Source organism: Mastomys coucha, unplaced genomic scaffold (assembly GCF_008632895.1).
Source record: "Mastomys coucha isolate ucsf_1 unplaced genomic scaffold, UCSF_Mcou_1 pScaffold8, whole genome shotgun sequence".
Lineage (NCBI taxonomy): Eukaryota > Metazoa > Chordata > Mammalia > Rodentia > Muridae > Mastomys > Mastomys coucha.
This window is the reverse complement of record NW_022196914.1, coordinates 6692809-6714165: the sequence shown is the minus strand read 5'-3', so window position 1 is coordinate 6714165 and position 21357 is coordinate 6692809. Positions and strand designations below refer to the sequence as shown.

The 21357-nt window shown below is 39.3% G+C and overlaps 1 protein-coding gene across 2 annotated transcripts in view; it reads right to left on the bottom strand.

Annotated features, from left to right (window-relative positions):
• The window catches only part of Agxt2 (alanine--glyoxylate aminotransferase 2), a 46089-nt gene extending 26472 nt beyond the window's left edge, over window positions 1-19617 (bottom strand). The window contains exons 1-7 of one of the 2 annotated variants that reach the window (XM_031360029.1): window positions 19475-19617; window positions 10725-10810; window positions 8131-8315; window positions 6247-6370; window positions 4843-4937; window positions 2966-3059; window positions 2221-2314 (exon numbers count right to left, since the gene is read on the bottom strand). In XM_031360029.1, coding sequence (XP_031215889.1) covers window positions 2221-2314; window positions 2966-3059; window positions 4843-4937; window positions 6247-6370; window positions 8131-8315; window positions 10725-10810; window positions 19475-19559 — 763 coding nt within the window. In that variant the 5' untranslated portion in view covers window positions 19560-19617. Of the gene's footprint in view, window positions 1-2220; window positions 2315-2965; window positions 3060-4842; window positions 4938-6246; window positions 6371-8130; window positions 8316-10724; window positions 10811-19450 lie in introns of both variants that reach the window. The other variant, XM_031360028.1, reaches the window with a different exon arrangement.
• Between the last annotated feature and the right edge of the window lie 1740 nt (window positions 19618-21357).

The window sequence follows — 21357 nt, the reverse complement described above, 5'->3', positions numbered from 1 at the left end:
GGAATTAGAAATTTGTTGACTGTCATCCAATGGTCTCTCTAATTTGGTAATTGGAGAAATAGGTCAAACATTGTATAATCCATATACATTTTCTGCTTGTTTGTATGTGACAGTGTCTTGCTGTGTACCACATAATGGTCTTTAAATCTTGCTTCTCCTATCTCAGTCTCTCTATTAATAGTATTGTTTATTTCATGTTTTTACACTATACTATGGTTTTCAGAACAGCTTACATATTTCAAAAGTATTTATACAGCCAAAAGAAACATAGAAAATTAACTTGGGAGGTGGCTTGTAAGAGAACAATAAATAGTGAGACTGAATACTTTGCTTCACATTTGTAACTATTGTATCAAGTTTGAAGAAGAGGACTTTATAAGTTAGTCTTTCTCTGAGATGAATGCTTTTTCAAATTATCACAGCCAATGAACTAGATTCTTACCCTCATCTAATGTCTGTGCCACCCTCCAAGCAGAACCATTGTTCATTGAAACAGTTGGTGAATGAATTTATGGATAGACCATCTTAATACATACACCATTTCTTAAATGAATGTAACCTGTTCTCTGTGGGCTGAGAATAAAGTCACTCACTCAAGTCAAATAGCTTTGGCCATGGCAAGAAGTCTGTATGCAGAAATCGTGCCTACAATTCATTCCTTGGCCCAGCAGAACTGTCAACTCTCAGCTTAGCTATGATGGAGGTAAAATCCATTGGCGATGTGAGGGTCATTGAGGTAGAGCCTTATTACAATGAAATCCAATGTCTAAAAATTGTTCTTATTTTGAGCTTGTACCACAGTAAGAGCCAATATTTTAAGCTCTACTTAAAACAAACAAACAAACAAATAAAAAGACTTTATATATGTTCATTTAAAAAATGCTAGATTATTTTAAAATATACAGTTAATATGTTTGGAGTTATTTAAAATTTATATTGAGAAAAACATGTATTTTCAGTATTGCTGTAGAGAAGCATCTACATAAGACTTTTAAATTCATTGTTGTTTTATATCAAACAATTTTTATAATACTCATTTTTATTGTTATAATATTTTATAAATTTTAAAGAATATGACAAAAAGGTATTGTAGGTATTGAAGGGGGGTGTCTGGGAGGAGTTGGGGTACAAAAGGGAAACAAGAATGTGATTTAGCCGGGCGGTGGTGGCACACGCCTTTAATCCCAGCACTTGGGAGGCAGAGGCAGATGGATTTCTGAGTTCGAGGCCAGCCTGGTCTACTGAAAGAGTTCCAGGACAGCCAGGGCTACACAGAGAAACCCTGTCTCAAAAACCAAAAAAAAAAAAAAAAAAAAAAAAAAAAAAAAAAAAAAAAAAGTGATTTAATTTTAATTACTAAAAATATGTTTTAAAATGTTAACAAATTGAAATCATGTAACTTTTCTCATCATGATGCAATAGAAAATTTAAAAAGTGATTGATAAATAGAATTTCTCTAGGAGAGAGTGACTAAAATTTGTGCAAGAGACATCAGTGGCAGTGGCGTCCACAAAACAGCCCCATGTCTGACAGATGTTGTTTGTCTAGCACTTGGGGTCCCTAGAGAATTTCTTAGCTGTGGAGTGCTGCGCCTGCCATTCTTCTACTAAGGAGTAAACAAGTCCTTATTTGACAAGAGGGTTGCACCTGCCAGTGGCCTGATCTTTTGTCATGACTCTGTAGCCAATGATAGCGGAAGACGTGGTATGGGCTCAGTCCTACGAAGGGTATTTAAGCAACACTCACTGACCATTCGGGGCACACCCTTGATTCTCATGTAACTAACAGCTCCTGAGTAAACTGTTGCTAGAAGGAACTAGTGTGCTAGTCTTTCTTCCCTGCTGGTCAGGGTGATCGGCGCGACACACTTAGCTGGTGTTTTGAGAGTTTCAGATGTATCCTTTTTCCTTGTCCCCTCTCCCATTGGGAATTGGAGAATGATCACACTCATTTGATAAACCTACTTACTTGTTAGGTGACACACTGCTTATAGGCATACATCTGAGAGAAGGAGAAACTTTCCTCATAGGGCCAGCAGAGTCAGTTAAACAAGAGTGGGTATGGAAAATGCCAAGTCAATGAGGGGTGACTTAGTCTCCCTAGTTTTGTCTCTTTTGATCTTTTTCTTTCCCAATTTCTCCAACTTGATAGTTTTACCCATCTTCAAATTCTTCACCCTCTCTAACCTTCAACACTCCCCTCCCCCTCTGCCATTTGGACCTGGAGCACAGCTGCATTTCCTCACTGTTTGCACTGGAGAATCTCGACAGTGACTTCCACCCCAAGGGCCACGGAAAACATCTGGGCACATTGTCTGCAAATGATAAAAAGGATTGTGGCAAAACAATAATATGAGAAAGTCAATTTGGGGATGCATGTGGTGACAATTCAGGCAAGTGGGCCTCTTCATTGATTTGAAACTCCTTTGCTCCTTCTTAATGATAAAAATGTAATCTTCTTTAAAGAGATTTTTTTTCTTTATAAATTACTTCTATGACCACTCTTTAAAGAAAACTAATTTTGATGTTAACCCAGAAGCAACTATCTCAAGGGTTTAATGAATGAGGGCTTCATAAAGAATAAAGATAGTTACACATCTGGATCTGATGTTGAAAAGATGGATATGGCATGGGAGAACAGAAAGCAGTGACAGGCTTAATTGATAGAAACTTTGTGTATTCAAGTTTCTAAGAGCCTCTTGTCTCCTAGATTGTATGTATAAGCAAAATAAAACTACACACTGTCATTAACTATTATACAGACTCCAAAGTTGTTTCTAAGAAACATTTCAATTGGTCTTAGGTTTTTAAGTCCAATCAAGGTCCTGGTTAATGGCGGGCTTTATATTAGTTTCTGATCCAAAATCAGAATCAGAAATCTAATCAAAATCTAATAGAAAAATTCAATCAATTTTCTATAATTCTAGCAGTCCCTACTGAATGAAAATGAGGGTCTCAGAACTCACTGATTGGCAGCCTATCCCACCAGGGACTTCCATCTTGTAGATTCCTACATTTGTCAGGCCAAGTGTGTAGGGACTGCATCCGTGATAGGCTCCTCTGAAAAGAAAAAAAGAAAAGGAAGTGAGAGGATGAAGCTCAGGGTTCAAAAGAAAACAATGTATGAAAGATATGAAAGACACAGAATGAACTAGAGCAATACAAACACTTAAATCTGATACCTTTGAAGAATTCCTCTAAGCCTATGGCATATGAATGTACTCATTGGTATTTTCCACTGGTCTCATAGAACCTGAAATTGTGAATATAATTTTGGAGGCCAGTGGGCCAACTTCTGTTAATTTTGAATCTGTCCCTCTAAAATAATGAGACTGATTTTTTTTTTTTTTAAAGCAGCATCCCAGAGAGTACAAGGTCAACAAGTGTTAATCTTCAAAGTGGTCATTTTAGGAAGATAAATATTTGTTCCTGTGATGAAAGCTCTGTTCAATGTCACTGGGGAGTGCTGACCTCTTTGTGTGACTCATGTGGCTTAATTTAGCATTTAAGAAAGAGTTTCCAACCCAAAACAGTCATTCTTATTGTAAATCTTCATAATCAATTCATAAAATTTCCATCCTTTAAAAATAATATCATCCTTTAATGAGCTCCAAATTTTAATTGAAAGAATGATCATGAAAAAGGAGGTAGAACATTCAACGAATTCTGGTCAGCAATGTCATGGCTGCTTCAAATAGATCAATACAACTGGAGGTGTGTGCTCTGGGAAGTTATTTTGGAAAAACACAATCACAATCCATTATTACCATACTTATTTGATAAGCAAATGTTTCTTTAGGCTTGTGAAAAAAGCCTCACATGTGCTTTGACATTAATTTGTCATGTACAATGACATAAATCTTTGAAAGTAGTCAGAAATCATCCTGAGATGGATATAACACAGGGTTAACTACTTCCTCTTCCTCTTCCTCATCCCCTTTTTGTTTTTGGAACTCACTCTGTAGATCAGGCTGGCCTTGAACTCACAGAGATTGGCCTGCCTCTGACTCTCAAGTGCTAACTTCTTCATTCCATAATTTTGTTTTATTTACTCTGTTATTCATGTCTTTTATATAAATCTTGTAAAACTCTGCAAATGTGCTAAGGCTGTAAAGTAGGATCACACTTTTCTGTTATTTTAAATGCTAATATATTCTTCAACAGCTTGTAAGGCCAGCTGGGTGTAGTGGCACTTGCCTTTATTCCCAGCAGAGGCAGGTAGATTTCTGTGAGTTCAAGGCCAGCCTGGTCTACTAGGAGAGTTCCAGGACAGCGGGGGCTAATGCACAGAAAAAACTTGTCTCAAAAAAACCAAACACAAAACAAACAAACAAAACCCCCACATTCCCCACCAAATCCCCCAACCTCTAAAAAACAAAAAAAGAGACTCTCCTCCATACCCTCTTCCCCTCCTTTTCTGAGAGGGTGGGCCCTTCCTGGGTATTCTTCCATCCTGGTACATTAAGTCTCTGCCAGATTAGGAGCATCCTTTCCTCAGAGTTAAGGATGTAAGTAAATAAATAAATAAATGTAAATTAAAAAATATATATCTAGAGTGTGTCCTGTAAAATACAGACCTGTATTTTATAAGAAATTTAAATAAATACTGTAAAATTGCAAAAACAAAACAAAACAAACAACTCCCAAAACAAAACAAGAGTTTGTAAAGCCAATTTAGATGGAATTATCTCATTATCAAATTCACCAGATTGATCCTCCTCTCAACTGGACATTGGAAGGATGCTGGGAAATCACTCCTTTTCTGTGCTACATTTTAGGGATTCACATTTAGTGTTGGGTATAAGTCACTGATGCCAAGCTGTATATTATAAAGTATGGTTACCTGAAAGAAATGATGTCTGTGTGATTCGAGTGTGCTCTGGCCATTACCATGGCCAGGTCATTGGCTTCTGATCCGCTGTTCACCAAGAAAATGACCTCAGGGGGAAAGGAAGACACATGACATAGTACTTTTAGTTCCCTGTTGCTCAATCCATGCAACATTGCTGAAGACCAGGTATTCTAGTTTCTATTAAAGAGAGTCCCTTCAAGTCAGATTCTGTTTCCAATCACTGCCCCCCTTTAACTACTACATAAATGTTACAGCCTTCCCTTGAACAGCTGTTAAGTGCTACAAAAATGGCTGAGAGGTTGACTCATTTGTGAAATTCTGCACTTTTATTAGCTTTAACTGATGAGCTGCAAAAATGAGAAGACGGGACGTCTTTCCGAGAGACTCACAGAGGTCAGCAGCAGAGAACATGCATGAATGAGGTCTTTTGGTTCCTGAATCCAATCCATCTCACTTATTTATGAAGGCATGGAAGGAGGCAGGGCTCCGACCTAGGCACCCTACACAGTTATCCCAGTGGGAGGTTGCTGTTTGACTATACGAACAAAGTGTAGCTCAATCTGAACAGAACAGTGGGAAGAACTGACGAGGTCCAGCTCCTCCAGACAGGCACAAGGAGACACACATTTGTGGCCTTTCCAACGACCCCACTTCTACACTCCATGAAATCTGGATCTGAACACAGGTGGTGGCCATTCCAAATTTTCTATTTTGGATAACATAGTAAATGGAGTATCTAGATGATAGAATAAAGTAATAATTAAAGCATGTACTGAGCACTAATCTAGGTCTCTGTCTCTCTGTCTCTCTCTTTATCTCTCTCTCTCTCTCTCACACACACACACACGCACATGCACATACACACACACACACACACACACATACACACACACACACATATACAGAGTTATATACTCACTTAATGCCTGCATTTAAATCTTGGCAGACATCTTTAGATGTCAGTTCAGTGTCAACTTTAATTCCTTTCAGATGCAGAAAATATCTCATTCAGTTAAAACATTGAAGTGCATTTTAGACCAACGTTATTTATAAGAAATGGCTTCAGTTTTTATAAAAGAAGTAATGAAAAATGACTTTGTAGAAATAGTGTGAGGCAAAAGAAGGAAATCTCTTAACAACACTGAGGGGTATTTGGAGGACTTGGATTCCCAGAAAGATTTCTGGAACGATGTAAGGAAGTGACCAGGGAGAGAGAGGGGGACTCAGAGGGGACAGGTGGATGTTAAGTTATTTCATCAGAACTCCTACACCCCCCACTGTCTTCAGCTAGAGTGCTCTTAGGTGTGCCTCTTCTCTCACCATGGAAGACATTCAATGCCCAGACCAAATCCCTTGGCTCACAGGTCACCATCCTTATAGCTGGGAGCACTATACCTTAAGAGGCTCAGGAAGGAGTGCTGAGAGCTTCTCTGCATATTCGTGCATTGGAGAGTGGTAGAAGACAGAACTCGTGTGCCACAGGCGGTCTATCTGTTTTTTTGCCACTGCAGTTACCTTCCTGGAAAAACACAGAACCAGTCAAGCACATACTACCCAGCAGGCATGTCCTTTCTCTTGGGCCATCCAACCTGGACCCTTGTACTGGCACTTGTACCTCCTAAAAACAGAAGGAGAGAGAATAGGAAGTAGAGAAGAAGGCTGAGTGTGGAGGCCCAAGTCATTCCTCTTCTCCTGTTAGCAGTTGCAGGAGACATCCCTGGCCCTTGCTTTAATGGGAAGACCTCAACCATACAATTTATTTTGTCTATGCTGTTTTTCCAGTATCCACCGAACATTAACTTCACTTGCTAGTTTTGTGAGAGCAAGAGAGAATAGACCATTTACAGCCCAGTAAGCATTGCCGAAGGGTGTGGGGTGTGTATGAGTGTGTCGGGGGTGGGGACAGAAAGAGTGTAAGAGTAAGAAAGCCAGCAGTCAGCTCTAAAACAACCTTTCCTAGAAATAGTTACAAACATAAGACCAGAACAATGATAGTATCAATGAGCATGTTAACATGAAAGGAGGAAAATTTCCCCTCCTAGAAAAAAACTATAGGCAGCCATTGTCCCCTGGGAGAAGGAGAATTACCCTATCCCAGGGATGAGCTTCCTTACTGGTTATCCAATGCGGAGTGGTCAGCTCTGAAACTATATACATATAAACAACAAAAACAAACCCAGCAGGTTGTATTCATAAATACACACACACACACACACACACACACACACACACACACACATATGCACACACATATATACATATATACACATACATATATATGTATATATATGGACATACATATCTATGTAACAAATATAGTCAAGAAAGAGAATCAACATGAGAGTAGCTGGAGTGTGAGAAGAGTTTAAGGGAGGGTAGATGGGAGGGGTCGTGGTTATAAGGGAGGTGGAAGTGATGTAGTCCTCTTTTAGTTAAAAACACTTTCAAAAAGCATTATCATAGCTTAAATAACTAAAATAGCACATTATATAGAAAAAATTAAAGAATTACTTATTTTTATGTATGTGAGTACACTGTAGCTGTCTTTAGACACACCAGAAAAGGGTATCGGATCCCATTATAGATGCTTGTGAGCCACCATGTGGTTGCTGGGAATTGAACTCAGGACTTCTGGAAGAGCAGTCAGTTCTCTTATCTGCTGAGCTATCTCCCTAGCTCCCATATATAAAATTTTAAAAGAATAGAATGGCCACATGGAAACCCAGAGGATCAGGAAAGAGTGCCCTGAGAGTCTGTGTGTGTGGGAGCTTGTCATAGCATAAGACAATCTCAACTTTATTTCATACATTTCTAAGTAAATTTGCAGTCAGAGTTGCATCTCTCTGGTATAATTCCATTCCTCATCCATCTCTCAGAGCCCACCAAGATGATCCATCATGGGTCTAGCAGTTCTCATGGGCCATCCTTCATGCCATTCTCTTGTCTCTGTGTTTGCCTTACAGGACTGCCACTTGTCTTTTCTCTTGGTGTATCCCTGTCTTTGGAAAGCTTCCTTCATCAAGAAACATACAGAGACATTGACTCACATGCTACATGTGCTCTAGGAATTTATCAAAACTTCCATGAGAAAGAAAAAAAAGTACAGAATCAAGTTTGTTTGTTTACAGAGGAAAACATGTAGGTGAATGTCAGCACAGCCTGTAACAGATGTAATTTAAGGCTGGGATATAGAAATCAAGGGTTCTGAGTTACACAAATGATTGTTCTCAATGTTTTTCTGGACTTTAAAAATTCTCTTCTTTTTTAAAGGGTACTCACGGGTGGCAGTGACCAACACTAACAGTGACAATCCCAGAGAAGAAGTCCAGGTATCTGTTTCCTTCGGAATCAAAGAGCCATTCCATGTGTCCCTGGTGGAGCAGTAAAGGCTTCTGGAAATAGGCTGTATGCACAGGAGAAAGGTGCTGCTTATGAGTCTCCAGGACACGGCTGTAGGCCAGGGACTACGATAGACAAATTAACATTTGTATTCTTAGTTCTGGGTTCTACAGGATCAAGAGCAGGTCACTTTACCAGGGCCTAATTGCCGTAGTGACCTCTATGGGCTCTCAAATGGGTACATTACTCAATGTGTTCTGGGGAAAGTGAAATCCTTTGTGTTTAGCCAGAGACTAAACTCACTGTGTTCCTTTTCATTTGTGATTCCTTCATAGGGTACACGTGAAGAAGGGAGTTGGAATTCCCACCTCTCAACCAGAAGCCTTAGTTTCAAGTTGACTTTACCATGAAAATAAAACAGCTTGGAAATAAGTGCTCAAATTAATGCCATTTTTGCTGCTGTGGGTTTTTGAAAATTAAAAAACAAACAAACAAACAACCCCTAAACTAAATTCAACTAAATAGTTGGCCTTAGTGGCCCTCACCTTTAATCCTGCACATGAGGGACAGAGTTAGGTGAATCTCTGTGAGTTCCAGGACAACCAGGGCTACAGAGAGGGACCCTGCCTCAAACAAAAACAAACAACAAAGAAATAAACAAAATCAAGGCGGTGTTGGCCATTGAATGCAGGGTCACGTGCGTGCCAGGCCTGTGCTTTATCACTGAGCTTCATACCGAACTTTTCTTTCTCTCTCTGAATATGTGTGTGTGTGTGTGTGTGTGTGTGTGTGTGTGTGTAAACCAGTGGTCAATGTTGAGTATCTTCTTCAGTTCTTTTTGTATATTTTTAGGAAACAGGATCTCCCACAGAACCTGGAGCTCACTAATTCTGCTAAGAGGGCTAGACATGAAGCCCTAGTCTGTTTTCCCGGGTCATCGGGCTCACTGGCACATGTTGCCATGCCCAGCATTTTATGTGTGCCTGGGAGTGTGAGCTCAGGCTCTTATGCTTTCTAGCCAACACTCTACACACTGAGATGACCTCCCTACCCTGACTTGTTTTAAATAATAAAACCCCTCCAACATTCTAGAGTTGCTTTTACTTCCCTTGTTGCTGTGATAAAATATTCTGACCAAACTGACTTAAGACTGGCAGTGAGGGCTTGGCATCTTTAATCCCATCACTCAGAAGGCAGAGGCAGGTAGATGTTTGTGGGCTTAAGGCTAGCCCAGTCCACATAAGAAGTTCCAGGACAGCCAGGATTCATAGAGAGACACCATCTCAAACACAAAACCTAGAAAACTAAAACCAAAACCAAAAAACCAAAAAACCAAAGCAAACAAAAGCAGCATAAGGCAGAATTTATTTCTGGCTCACAGTTCATGTTACAGTCAGTCTATCATGTGGGAAAGTCAAATTGAAAGAACTGGTCACACTGTACCCACAATCATGAAAAGAAGAACAAAAGCATGTGCCCAGGCAATGTCTCCTGTTCATTCAGTCCAGGACTCTAAGCTCAGGGAATGCTCTCACTCACAATAAAGAAGGGTTTTTCAACATCAATTCATGCTATTATGATAATTCCCCACAGGCCCAAGGGGGTCTTTTATCAGTACATTTTTGATTCTGTCAAGCTGACAATTAACACTAGCCACCACACCCATGTTTTCTTTCTGTAGATAGTTTTAGATTATACCGACTTTAAAGTTTATGTCCAATGAATATGATATAGAATAAAAATTCTGTGTCTCCGTGTGTGTGCGTGTGTATGTGTGTGTGTGTGTGTGTGTGTGTGAGAGAGAGAGAGAGAGAGAGAGAGAGAGAGAGAGAGAGAGAGAGAGAGAAAATAAGAGGGAGGCAGGGAGAGGATAGAAAGAGCAAGAGAGAAATCATTATCAATCTGGCAACAGGAAAATATTCTTTCTATCAGGGAAACATCATGTGATATGATGTATTGCCATGTGTAAATTGAGATAACAGCACTATAAAAAAAATTAAGGAATTTCATTCTGACCTAAGTGTGTCCCTGTTGTGTAAGTGCATGTGTGTATATGATTATGCAATGTGTCTGTGGGTGTATGGTTATGTGTGTGTGGTCTCTCTGTGTGTGTATGACTGACTATGCATATATGTCTTTGTGTGTATGAGTATGTGTATGTGGTCTATATTTATGTGTGTATGAACATGTGTGTGTGCATGTGTGCCTGTCTGTGTATGTATGAGTATGTGTGTCTGTGTGTGTATGAGTATGTGTGTGTCTGTGTATATGTATAAGTATGTGTGTATCATCTTATAATAGTCCCTTCTTGTGTTTTATGTTAGTCTCACGTATGCTCATTAGCTCATATATAGCTAGTAAAGCGTGTCAGGAGGCTTTAGATACTCCCTAACACATGAAGGAAAGATATCTTAAGACTCTTGACTGGCATAGTAAGGTTTTTTGTAGGTCCTTCCTCGGGAACAATTTTGGAAGTCTGAGATCTTCCAAGGGTGGCCTCTTTTTCCTTTTCTGAAACCAGAATCGAACCTTACCTGGTATTTCTCAGGTGAGAAGTCACATGGTGGCATGCTGTGCCTTGTACGAAGAGTGAGCTTGGGTACAGATAACCGGGAAGCACCTAAGGATACGAAGTGAATTAGGACCTTCAGCGAAGCGTGACGGACATGTACATGTGTCATGCATGTATGGTTACCTGAACCAATTAGGCAATCTTGCTTCTTACTTTAATGAAATCACATTAGTTTCATAGTGGATATTCTGGAGAAAAAAAATGACTGAATCTAATGTAAAAAGATAAAGAGGATAAGGAAGTAGCAGTGCTTTCCTCACAGATCCCTCTCATGAGCATAGAGAAGTCAGTTCAAGCCAGTCCTACTTTTTGTTGACTATTTGTAGTCAGATTGGAATGCAGTACCCAGTGGATACCCTTTCACTTTGTTAATCAATATAGTTTCTAAGCTATAAGTTACTTAGTGCCTGATACTGGTTGGCCTTCCATACATGAAATTCATTGGTGTTGATGTAGGGAGCACACAGAAATGGGTGTTAGGTGCCAGGCTGTATTAATACCTGAAAATAGGTCTAGAAGACACTACTCCCTCCTTAGGAAAGGGCCACTTACTTAAGACTGTTGGAAAGAGAGAGAAGTTGAGGAAGAAGAGTCATTAAATGCCTAGAGCTGGGAGAAACATTTAGGTAGGGGAGAGGTACTGAAATTCTTATCTATGTTTAAGCTGAAGATGTCATATTAGTTTGTTCAAATTCACCATGATCATTAGAAAGACTAAGAATGAGACCTCAAGTTGTGAAATCCAAGCCTAGGATTCTTTTTCTTGACAGCACAGACTCCGACCTCTCATATAAGTGGGCAGGTACAGTGTGCTTAGAAACTATCAGAGAAGATATCTAGAGTCCTTATAAATAGTCTTGGGAGAGAAAGATCCTAATTTAGAAGATCTGAAGTCAGTTTTCAGGTAATTTTATAGGTGGAAAGAACCGAGCAAGACATAGATGCCTCTTGAACAGCAGGAAAACTTTTGAGTGTGTGGAGAAAACGCTGTGTTGTGTGGCTGTCAAGTCACTGTCTTGAGAAACTTGATGAGCAATGTGTTTCTAAATGAAGCTGAGATGTAACAACTGTGAATGTATTTTCTTTCAAAATCCCATTTGTTTTATCCAAATAATCACTAATGTCATGAATTTGCTCTTACAGTCAAAGTAAGTAGTTTTTGGTTATCTATGCAAAAGAATGACAGGGGAATGACAGCTCAAGTTTTCTTTTCTGAGAATTTAACCTGAGAGGTTTTCATGGTGTGCTTCTGTGCTACTCCCTCTCCTGAAATGGAGAAATAGGAGTGTTTCTGAGAATTCACAATCCCTTTATTCCACCATTCTTATGTTCCTGTCTGTAAAATTGGAGTTGCCCAATAAGTAGGCTGTAAGCTTGTTGACTATAAAGCTCTAAGAATTAATGAGAGTATGCTGGCAAGGAAAGAGAACTGATGGAAAAGACTAGACAAAGGAAAGGTGAGATTTTAAATAGTCAAGGCAGACTCATTCATTCATTCATTCATTCATTCATTCAACAAAAGGATATGCATCTAAATAGTGAGGCAAAGATTCCAAACAAAATTTGTAAATAAATTAAAGAGGAAAGGAAAAAGAGACAAAAGGAAGGTAGGAAATGAAGAAGTAAAGAACAACAACAACTACAGAAAAAGATGATCATTCCATAAGTGAAATACAGCTATTCAACACTTGGAAAATCTTTCTTGTCCCTCCCTCTCAATAAACAAACTTCACAAATCATAATAAAAGTCAATGGATAAAAATAAATTTTTATTTGCCAGAAAAATGACAATCAAAATGTCTCCAGAATTAATTGCCTGTGTTCCTTGTGTAAAACAGCCTGTGCTTTGAGGGTTCTGTGAGACTGGGGCATTGATAAGGTTTTTCTTTGGTTCCAGTATATCTGTACACATATATGAACATGTTGTGCATAAGGGTTGGACGGAGGAGGGTGTCATGCTAAAGGTGTCAAATTCCAAGTCTTCTTTGAACTGGCATTTTCATGAATATATGTTCATTCTTATGTATCTGCTTGTTGATTTTACTAATCTGAAATTATCTCCTTAGACTAACTACAGATGTTAACTCTGATTCTCACCCACCCCATCTCACAGAGACAACTCAAAACATAAAAATAGAATTGAATTTGGAGAACAATACTACTCCTATAATAAGTACCAAGTGGACAATTGGATTTAACTTTCCAGCTATCCAATTTTCAGAATTCCACAGCAGACAAATTGCTTTCTTTGCCTTTGTTTTCTTTCTCCAAAACCAAAATATTAAAACGGAAAAAAAAAAACCCTAGAGGGCGAAGTAGTAAGAGAAATAAATCTTTTGTGGGAGTTTGGGAGTCCTCAGGAAATCCCACCTTCCCCTTTTTGGTAAGGGATTTGTGTAAAGGGCTTTCTAACAACCACAATTTCCTTTCAACTAAGAAGGTGTAAGTATCAGGAGTCATCCCCCTAGATATTAAAAGAACAACACACAATGCACAAGTCAGTGTGATGTGACATTCAAATTCAAGTTGTGTCTTATTTCTGTAGAGCATCTTTTAGGTAACTTTAAATACACTCATCCCATTTCCTATCCTATTTGATATTTAGGACAGACAAATAGTTAGCAAAGGAAATTTTTGCCTATCTATCTATCTATCTATCTATCTATCTATCTATCTATCTATCTATCTATCTATCTAATTCATCCATCTCAGCACTGAGGTAGTAGCAGAATGACATGCCATCTGCCAAGGAAGCCTGCTGAAGCCTGCAGGAACAAAGGCTGGTTTGAGGAGCAAGTGTTTTGTTTTATTCTCTCTTTCTCTGTCTGTCTCTCTCTCCCTCTCTCTCTCCCTCTATCTCTCCCATCCTTCCTCCTCTGGAGTTGCTGGTTGTCTGTCTGGAGGGTAGCTTCCTTCTTCTTCTTCTACTGTTCTACATGGGAAGACCATGCTGTTGCTCATTCTGTACTACCCAGTCCTCCATGAGATCATAAGACCCTGTTTCTCTACCCTATTATATATGCTAGGTAAGAGGATAATTAACACTAGATGTGGACCCCTCACCAGCAAGGTCATGATGAGAAGATTCCTTATAGAATTTATGGTTCCTGTTGGCCCACTTTCTGTGCTCAATTCTATTTTTTATGTTTTGGGGACTATTTCAGACCCCCTTTCTTCTTCCATAGCTCTCCAACCTAGCCTTTTCTAGTGGGTTGGCCTAATACTACTTGTATTCTAAGGCTTACTTGGGGCCCTCAAGGCTGGTTGCCCCAAAGATAAGAGAGTCTGTACATAAGAGACTGAGTGGCCCTGCCCCCAGTTTGTTGTGATTGGTAAATAAAGATGCCAACAGCCAATAGCTGGGAAGAGGAGACATAGCTGGGGTTAAGGTTTCTTGGACTTGAGAAGATAGGATCATGAGGAGGAAGAAATCACCATAGAATAAAGGAAGAATGTGCAGGAGAGGAGAAAGGAGATGCTGCCATGGCTTAGCTGAACCACAAAAGCAAGGCCCTGAGGGCTGGGCAATTAGAGCTAGATAAAACACAGTAGATAATAACTCAGGATCATCAATAGGTAGGTAGATTCTAATAACATGGTAGCCAACTGCCCAGCTACTGTGCTGCTTAAGGCATGTTAAAAATATAAAGACCGTGTGTGGTTTCTATCCTGGAATTCAATAACCAAAGGTGGGGTAAAAATCCCAGGCTAGGATTTTTTAATAGTTTTTACTATAGCTTTTTTGCTGAGGTAAATCAGAAGTGGTTGTTGTTGCTGTAAAACTCAACCTAATTTAGGGTCTGGTGAGTGTTCCTTAGAGTCTTTTTTGGAGTTAGCTTCCTCTGAAACCAGCCTAGGGTACAAGTGAGCAGCCTGCCACTCAGGCTATCCGGTATGTATGTATGTATGTATGTATGTATGTATGTATGTATGTATGTATATGTGAATGTATGTATGAATGTATGTATGTATTTGAGAAGTTTTTTCCAGGAGCAGAGTGTTGGGGGGAGTTTCTCAGTGGGTAACACATTATTTACTGTCCATGTATTATCCTGTGTACCCTTCTGTTGGGTGAGAAAAAAAAGTGTGTCAAAAAATAGCACATTGGAGTGAAATTTTCATCTACCTGAAAATGATATGAAGTTTAATATTTTAGCTAGTAGAAAAGCTGCAGCTTTAAGATATTTTCCACTCTTGCTGTGGTGACCTGTCTGAGATCAGGCCAGTCAAAATTCTAGTAGCGATGTGGGAGGAGCGCCAAAGCCTTACCTCAGTCATAAAAGATGTTGGCAGTTGATGGTTGCCAAGGGACAAAGAATCACTGTCCTTTAAGGACATAGCCTTTTGTAAGGTGCTCATGATCAGTGGATGGCCACATTCATATATACATATGGGTAGCTCTAGCTGGAGTCAGTGTTATCAATGGCAACAAAAATATAAAGACTAAATGGGAGGGAGATGCAGTGAGGGAGGGGTTCTAGGGAAGGTGAGATGGAGGTGATGGCAGATAAATGTGATTAATACACATTCTGTAAATGTATGGAAGTTTCAAAGCATAAAGATATTTAAAACTGTATTTTCTAGTCTATATTGAAAATGAATCACTTCAATGACTATATATGCATCTTTAGACCAGAATGAGTATATCAAGGCAGGTAAGGTTAAATAATTTATGTCTACCAATACTATACAGTAAACCTACAGGCATCATAGGAGGTATGTGTCTCACTTTACTGGTTTTACACATCTGAAAACATGTCATGCTATAATCTCCTCATTTACTCGAGATGCCCCACTTTACTTTTCTATATCTCTTTTCTTTATTTTTCCTTTGGCATGTTTATTTGTTCATTGTTGTCTCACCTATGGGTTAGACAAGGATGAACTTAGCTTGTTCACTATGACTATGTCTGTTATACTTGAACACACTTATTAACACCCAAGGATTTTCAATATGCTTCATGTACCATGCATGCCTGAGGAATGTTCAATGTGTGTGTTTGGATGAACAAACACAAGCACACACATATGTACATGGTAACATGGTAAAAAGGTAGGTAGAGGGCACTGGAGAGTTCTTGGAAGACTAGGGATTAAGGCTATGTGGCATGAAGCTGTACTATTAGTTCTCCATAGTGTTCTTGATAGAACTCTGTGTAGGGGGTTCAAGCAACAACTGCAGATGGCTATAAGGTATCAACTTTCTTCAGTTGGAATGCCTAGTACCAAAAAACCAACTTAAACAATAACAAACATATTGTTGAGAATGTCAAGTAAAGGACATTCTTTTTTTTTCTTTTCTTTTCTTTTCTTTTTTTTTTTTTTTTTTTTTGAGACAGGGTTTCTCTGTGTAGCCTTGGCTGTTCTGGAACTCACTCTGTTGACCAGGCTGGCCTCGAACTCAGAAATCCGCCTACCTCTGCCTCCCAAGTGCTGGGACTAAAGGCATGCGCCACCACCGCCCAGTAAAGGGCATTCTTATGTGCTGTTATTTGGAACATAAATTAGTGTAGCTGTTATGACAAACAGCATGTCAACTTCTCAAAATCTTAAAGATGTATCTACCTCATGACTTAGCTGTCTTATTTTTTTGCAGTTGTATATCCAAGGAAAATGAAACCAGTATATTAAAGAGAAACTTTCATGCATATGTTTAGTGTGGCATTATTTGCTTTAGACAAGACATGGAATCAACAGAGGTACCTATATGGATGAAGAAATGTAGAAAGATTAAGTAGGATAATTTGGTGACTATGCATAATAACATAATTATTATTCAGCCATGAAAAGAATCAAATCCTGCCATTTGTAGAAAGATGATGATTGAAACTTAGGGACATTATGCTAAGCAAAATGTGTTAATCAAAGAAAAAAGAAAGACTTCATATTCTCCATATGTGAAAACTAAAATGGTCTATATGAAAGGAGAAGAGTGTAGAAGGGTGATTACTAGAGTCTGGCAAGATATAAAGAAAAATAATTAGTCACATAACAAGAATGTCAGCATTCTGTGGCACAGTAGGGTTATCAGATTCATAATATCATGCTGCATATATTACAAAGGACCAAAAAGGAGAAGGTGTCTTAGTTACTGTTCTATTGATGTGAAGAGATATCATGACCAAAGAAACTTTTTTTAAAGCACTTAATCTGTTTAAGAGAGTTAGTCCATGATCAGTTATGGAAAGAAGAAGAGGGACATGGTACTGGGGCAGTAGCTGAGAGCAGGCAGAGAGTGACACTGGGCTTGGCATGGCTTTTTGAAACCCTAAAGCTTCCTCCAGTGAGGTTACACCTCCTAGTCTTTCTCAAACAGTTCCATTTTCTGGTGACTAAGCATTCAAATTTATGAGTCAATGGAGACCTTCATCATCTAAACCACCATAGGCGATGATAGGCTCCAAACATGAAAACTGATAAGAACCTGGGAATGCTCATCATCCTGTCTTGATCATGACACATTATTCACATGTATCACATATCTACACTCTACTATATAAACATGTACATTTATTGTGTCAAAAATGAAAGTTTAAAAGTTAAAAAAGAAAAGAAACAGAACAAAACTTTTCTAGGCACCATGCCTTATTGCTATCATCAAGAGAGCTTCACCATCCTAGAGTTTTTGGTTGGAGAAAAAGGGACTCAAAAGCATTTTCCTCTCACTTTGTCAGTATATAGTAAATTCAGTGTGGTCTCCCACCTCCTAAGTTCATGCATAATTGGTCTCTGTCTGAGAAAATGGAATTAACAGGATTGGAAAGGGCAGTGAAACAGGGTGTGGTATAGCCTTTGAGTTTGGAGCCAGACACATCTGGCTTTCAATCTTGTTGGAATTTACATGTTTCTGCTTTTGATCATATTTATTTTTATTTTATTTAAATGTTTAGATTTACTTATTTTATGTGCATATTTTTCTGCATGTATGTATGTGCCCCATGTGCAAGCCTGGGCTCACAGAGATCAGGAGAAGTGATTGGATCTCCTGGAACTGGAGTTAAGGATGGTTGTGAGCAGCCATGTGTATGCTGGGAGCTGAAACCTGGTCCTTTGCAAAGTGAGCAGTAAGTGCTTTTAACTACTGAAGTATTACTCTGGCCCCTGGCCACATTTCTTAACTACTTTTTGTCATTTGTCTTCTCATGTATAGGACAATATAATAGGACTCAGTTGCTGTATTTGAAGCATTGGACATATATTGGGCTAGAGAGAATGCATAGTAATTAAATTGCCTTTTGTGGTGGCTTGAATATGCTTGGCCCAGGGAGTGGCACTACTAGGTGGTATGGTCTTGTTGGAGAAAGTGTGACTATAGGGGTAAGCTTTGAGACCCTCCTCCTAGCTGCCTGGAAGACAGCAAGTAGTTTTATCCTGTTTGCCTTTTGAACAAGACATAGAACTTTCACCTCCTCCAGCACCATGTCTGCCTGGATGTTGCCATGCTTCCTGTCATGATGATCATGGACTGAATTTGTCTATTATAAGAATTGCCTTGGTCATGGTGTCTCTTCACAGCAATGGAAACCTTAACTAAGACAGCATGTAAGCATAAGGACTGGAATTTGAGCCACAGAACCTATGTAAAAGTGTTGGGTGTTATGGTATACATTTGTCCCGGTGCTGAGGAGGCAAAGACAGATGGATTCATGAGGCTTTTTGGCTAGCCAGTCTTAGCCTACTCAGTGAGCTCATGAGCAATAAGAAGCTCTGTCTTAGAAATACTGAACAAAACACCCCCCCAAAACAAACAAAGAGACAAACAAACCCAAGTTTGACATCATCTGAAGAACACCCAAAATTGATTTCTGGCCTCACTTACATGGTCAGAGATGTGCACATATAGCTGTAAATGAAAATGTGCTTCCACAAATATGTACACATATACATTGAAAATGCATTAAACATATATTGTTTTTACAAAATTGCCATGTGAGGAGGGAGAGGAGACAGGAGATCAAAGGAGGGAAAATGGAAAGATATGGATAAGAGAAAATTGATCATGATGAGGGATGGAAAAGGGCCCTTTATACCATTTAGAGTACATGGGCACAAGTTTCCCAATAGCCAACAAATATGTAAACAGATGTCTGTTTAAGCTTATGTGTTTAGAAAGGAAATTAATAAGCATATTGTGAGGTTAGAGAAAACAAACCTATGTGAAGATCATTGGAACATGGGAATAATTTATAAAAATTTTTATGTCTGGCTACTACAGGTCTCCTTAAATTTCTTGTTCCTGCTGCAGAGAGGTGAGAATCTGATTAGTTTTGACCTGGCTTGGATGACCTCAGGAAAACAATTCCCCCCACCCCCCTCTCTGTGTGTGTGTGTTTGGGAACCTATGTCTTTTAAAATAAGAATCCCAGGTATCTATTTATTGAACATAATACCCTATTTTGTCTTATTTTCATTTGATTTCTTCTTCACATCAAAATAGTGATAGCTGGTTCTAATTTCTAGGTTGTGTATTATCAAGTTTTATTATCCATTGATTTTATTTCAGGACAAATGAGGGCCATCATTAAATACTGACAGAAATGAAAGCAGGGGGTTAGGAAGGCTCAGAACCATTGGCTGTTAAAATGTATCTTTAAAATCCCCAAGCCCTTACTCAATTCAAATTGTCTCACATCCTAGGCAACAGGCTTCAAAGTTCAGGCTTTCCCCTTCTCTCGACCCTCTGCTGACCCATATCCCATGGTTTCCACTCACAGCTCAGGGATGGACGCATCTGGAGGATTCTGAGAGAAGTCTCCAGATAAAAGGCTTTCTGAAAATTTCTCCAGGCTAGAGACATCTCTTCCCGAGGAGGAAGAAAATCCTGTGGAAGCAGGTCAGTGGGAGGAGGGGCTCCAAATGCTCACTGACTGAGCTGGACTTTGATATTAGAAGAGGAGGGGTGGCTTTAGAAAGGAAATTGCAGACTGGTGACTAAATGGACTTGGGTAAACCACAGAGCCTGACATTGTTAGGAATAGTACCTTAAATGGTGAGAAAAATGGAGGAGAGGAACAGAGAAAGAGAAAAGGAGACAAGCAGAGAGAGGAAGGGTGGCAAAGGATGTTGGGAGAGAAGGGAAGAAAGGGTAAGGGAGAAGGACATAAGGGGATTGAAAAGGAAAAGAAAAAACAAAGTTCAGCTGGGCTCATTTTGCAAGCCTTGTACTCCATCCATTTCACCCCAGGCTCACCAGAGTGAATTGCTCTGTAGAAGAGCAGTGACAGAGTTAGTTTGAATATAAAGGTTTATGTCCAAAATTGAGTTGGATGTAAAATGTTCTTCCTATGTTCATGTGTTTGAATACTTGGCCCCTGGCTGGTGGCACTGCTCTGGGTGGCTTTGGTACTTCTCCAATATGGAAGCTAGTTGTAAAGGAGCTTGGGAGTATTTGGTTGACTATGCTCCCACCCTAAGCTATGTTCTTCATGGTTAGTGTCATGTAACAAACACCCTTCCCCTGTGTTGGCATTGCCAGGGACCAAGGTGATTCAGTCTCCATGCCATCCCTAGCCTCACACGATGTACTGTACTTTTTCAAACAATGAGTCAAAATAAGCTTTTCCTCCATGGACTTGCTTTGTCAGGCTTTCAATCAGAGTGACAAGAGAAGCAACTGACACAGCAAACTGGTTGAGAAGTAGAGGTCATTGCTATAATAAACTTAACCATGTGGTCTATAGACCTTTAGAATAGCTTTGTGGGAAGAATACAGAATGATTTGGAGTTGGAGACTAGAGCAGTCCTAGAGTGTTGTCAATGAAAACTAATGGGTCATTGTGGTGGGAGTTCAGACTGGGAGAGGAATGTGGTCAGTAAAGACTACTCATGAAATTTTAGGAGAAAACAAGGACAAAATTGGAAATTGGCACAAAAGTCATTCATGCTATGTTCTAGCAAAAAGTCTGCCTTTGATCTACTCATGTTCAGAGATCTGAGTAAGGCTGAGTGAAAAGTTAATGTTTTTTTTTTCCCTGAGGGGGAGAGAGAATTTTAATATAGCACAGAATTCAGGCTGTGGCACAGTTACAACCTACTGGTTTAGCCAAATTTACAGTGAGAGATTTGAGAAGAAAATAGAACTGACCATTGTGAAAAATGTGTAACTTGGGTATAAAAGACCCAGAACTTGATAGCTGTAGAGTAAGTGGATGTGGACAAAGTGGTGTTAATTGTTACAGGCCTTTGTGCAATTAGTGAGATACCTTGCATTCTGCCTGAGATTACGGAGGTGATGCCTTGAAGGTGAGACTTCTCTTTAGGGCAGTGCTTTGCAACCTTCCTAATGCTGCTACCCTTTAATGCAGTTCCTCATGTTGTGGTGACCCCCAAGTATAAAATTATTTCATTGCTATTTCATAACTGTTATTTTGCTACTAATATGAATTAATGTAAACACCTGATATGCAAGATATTTTGATATAATGCAATCCTTGTGGGAATTGTGAGTCACAGGTTAAGAACTGCTACTCTTGGGGCATCCTGCTTCAGCATGACTGGCTAGGTTCTTTCTGATATTAAGGTGTGAGCACCCTGAGACTTCTGGGTGCAAGCTTCAAGGGGGAACAGAGTGCACCTAAAACTAGCAGCAGAGTGTA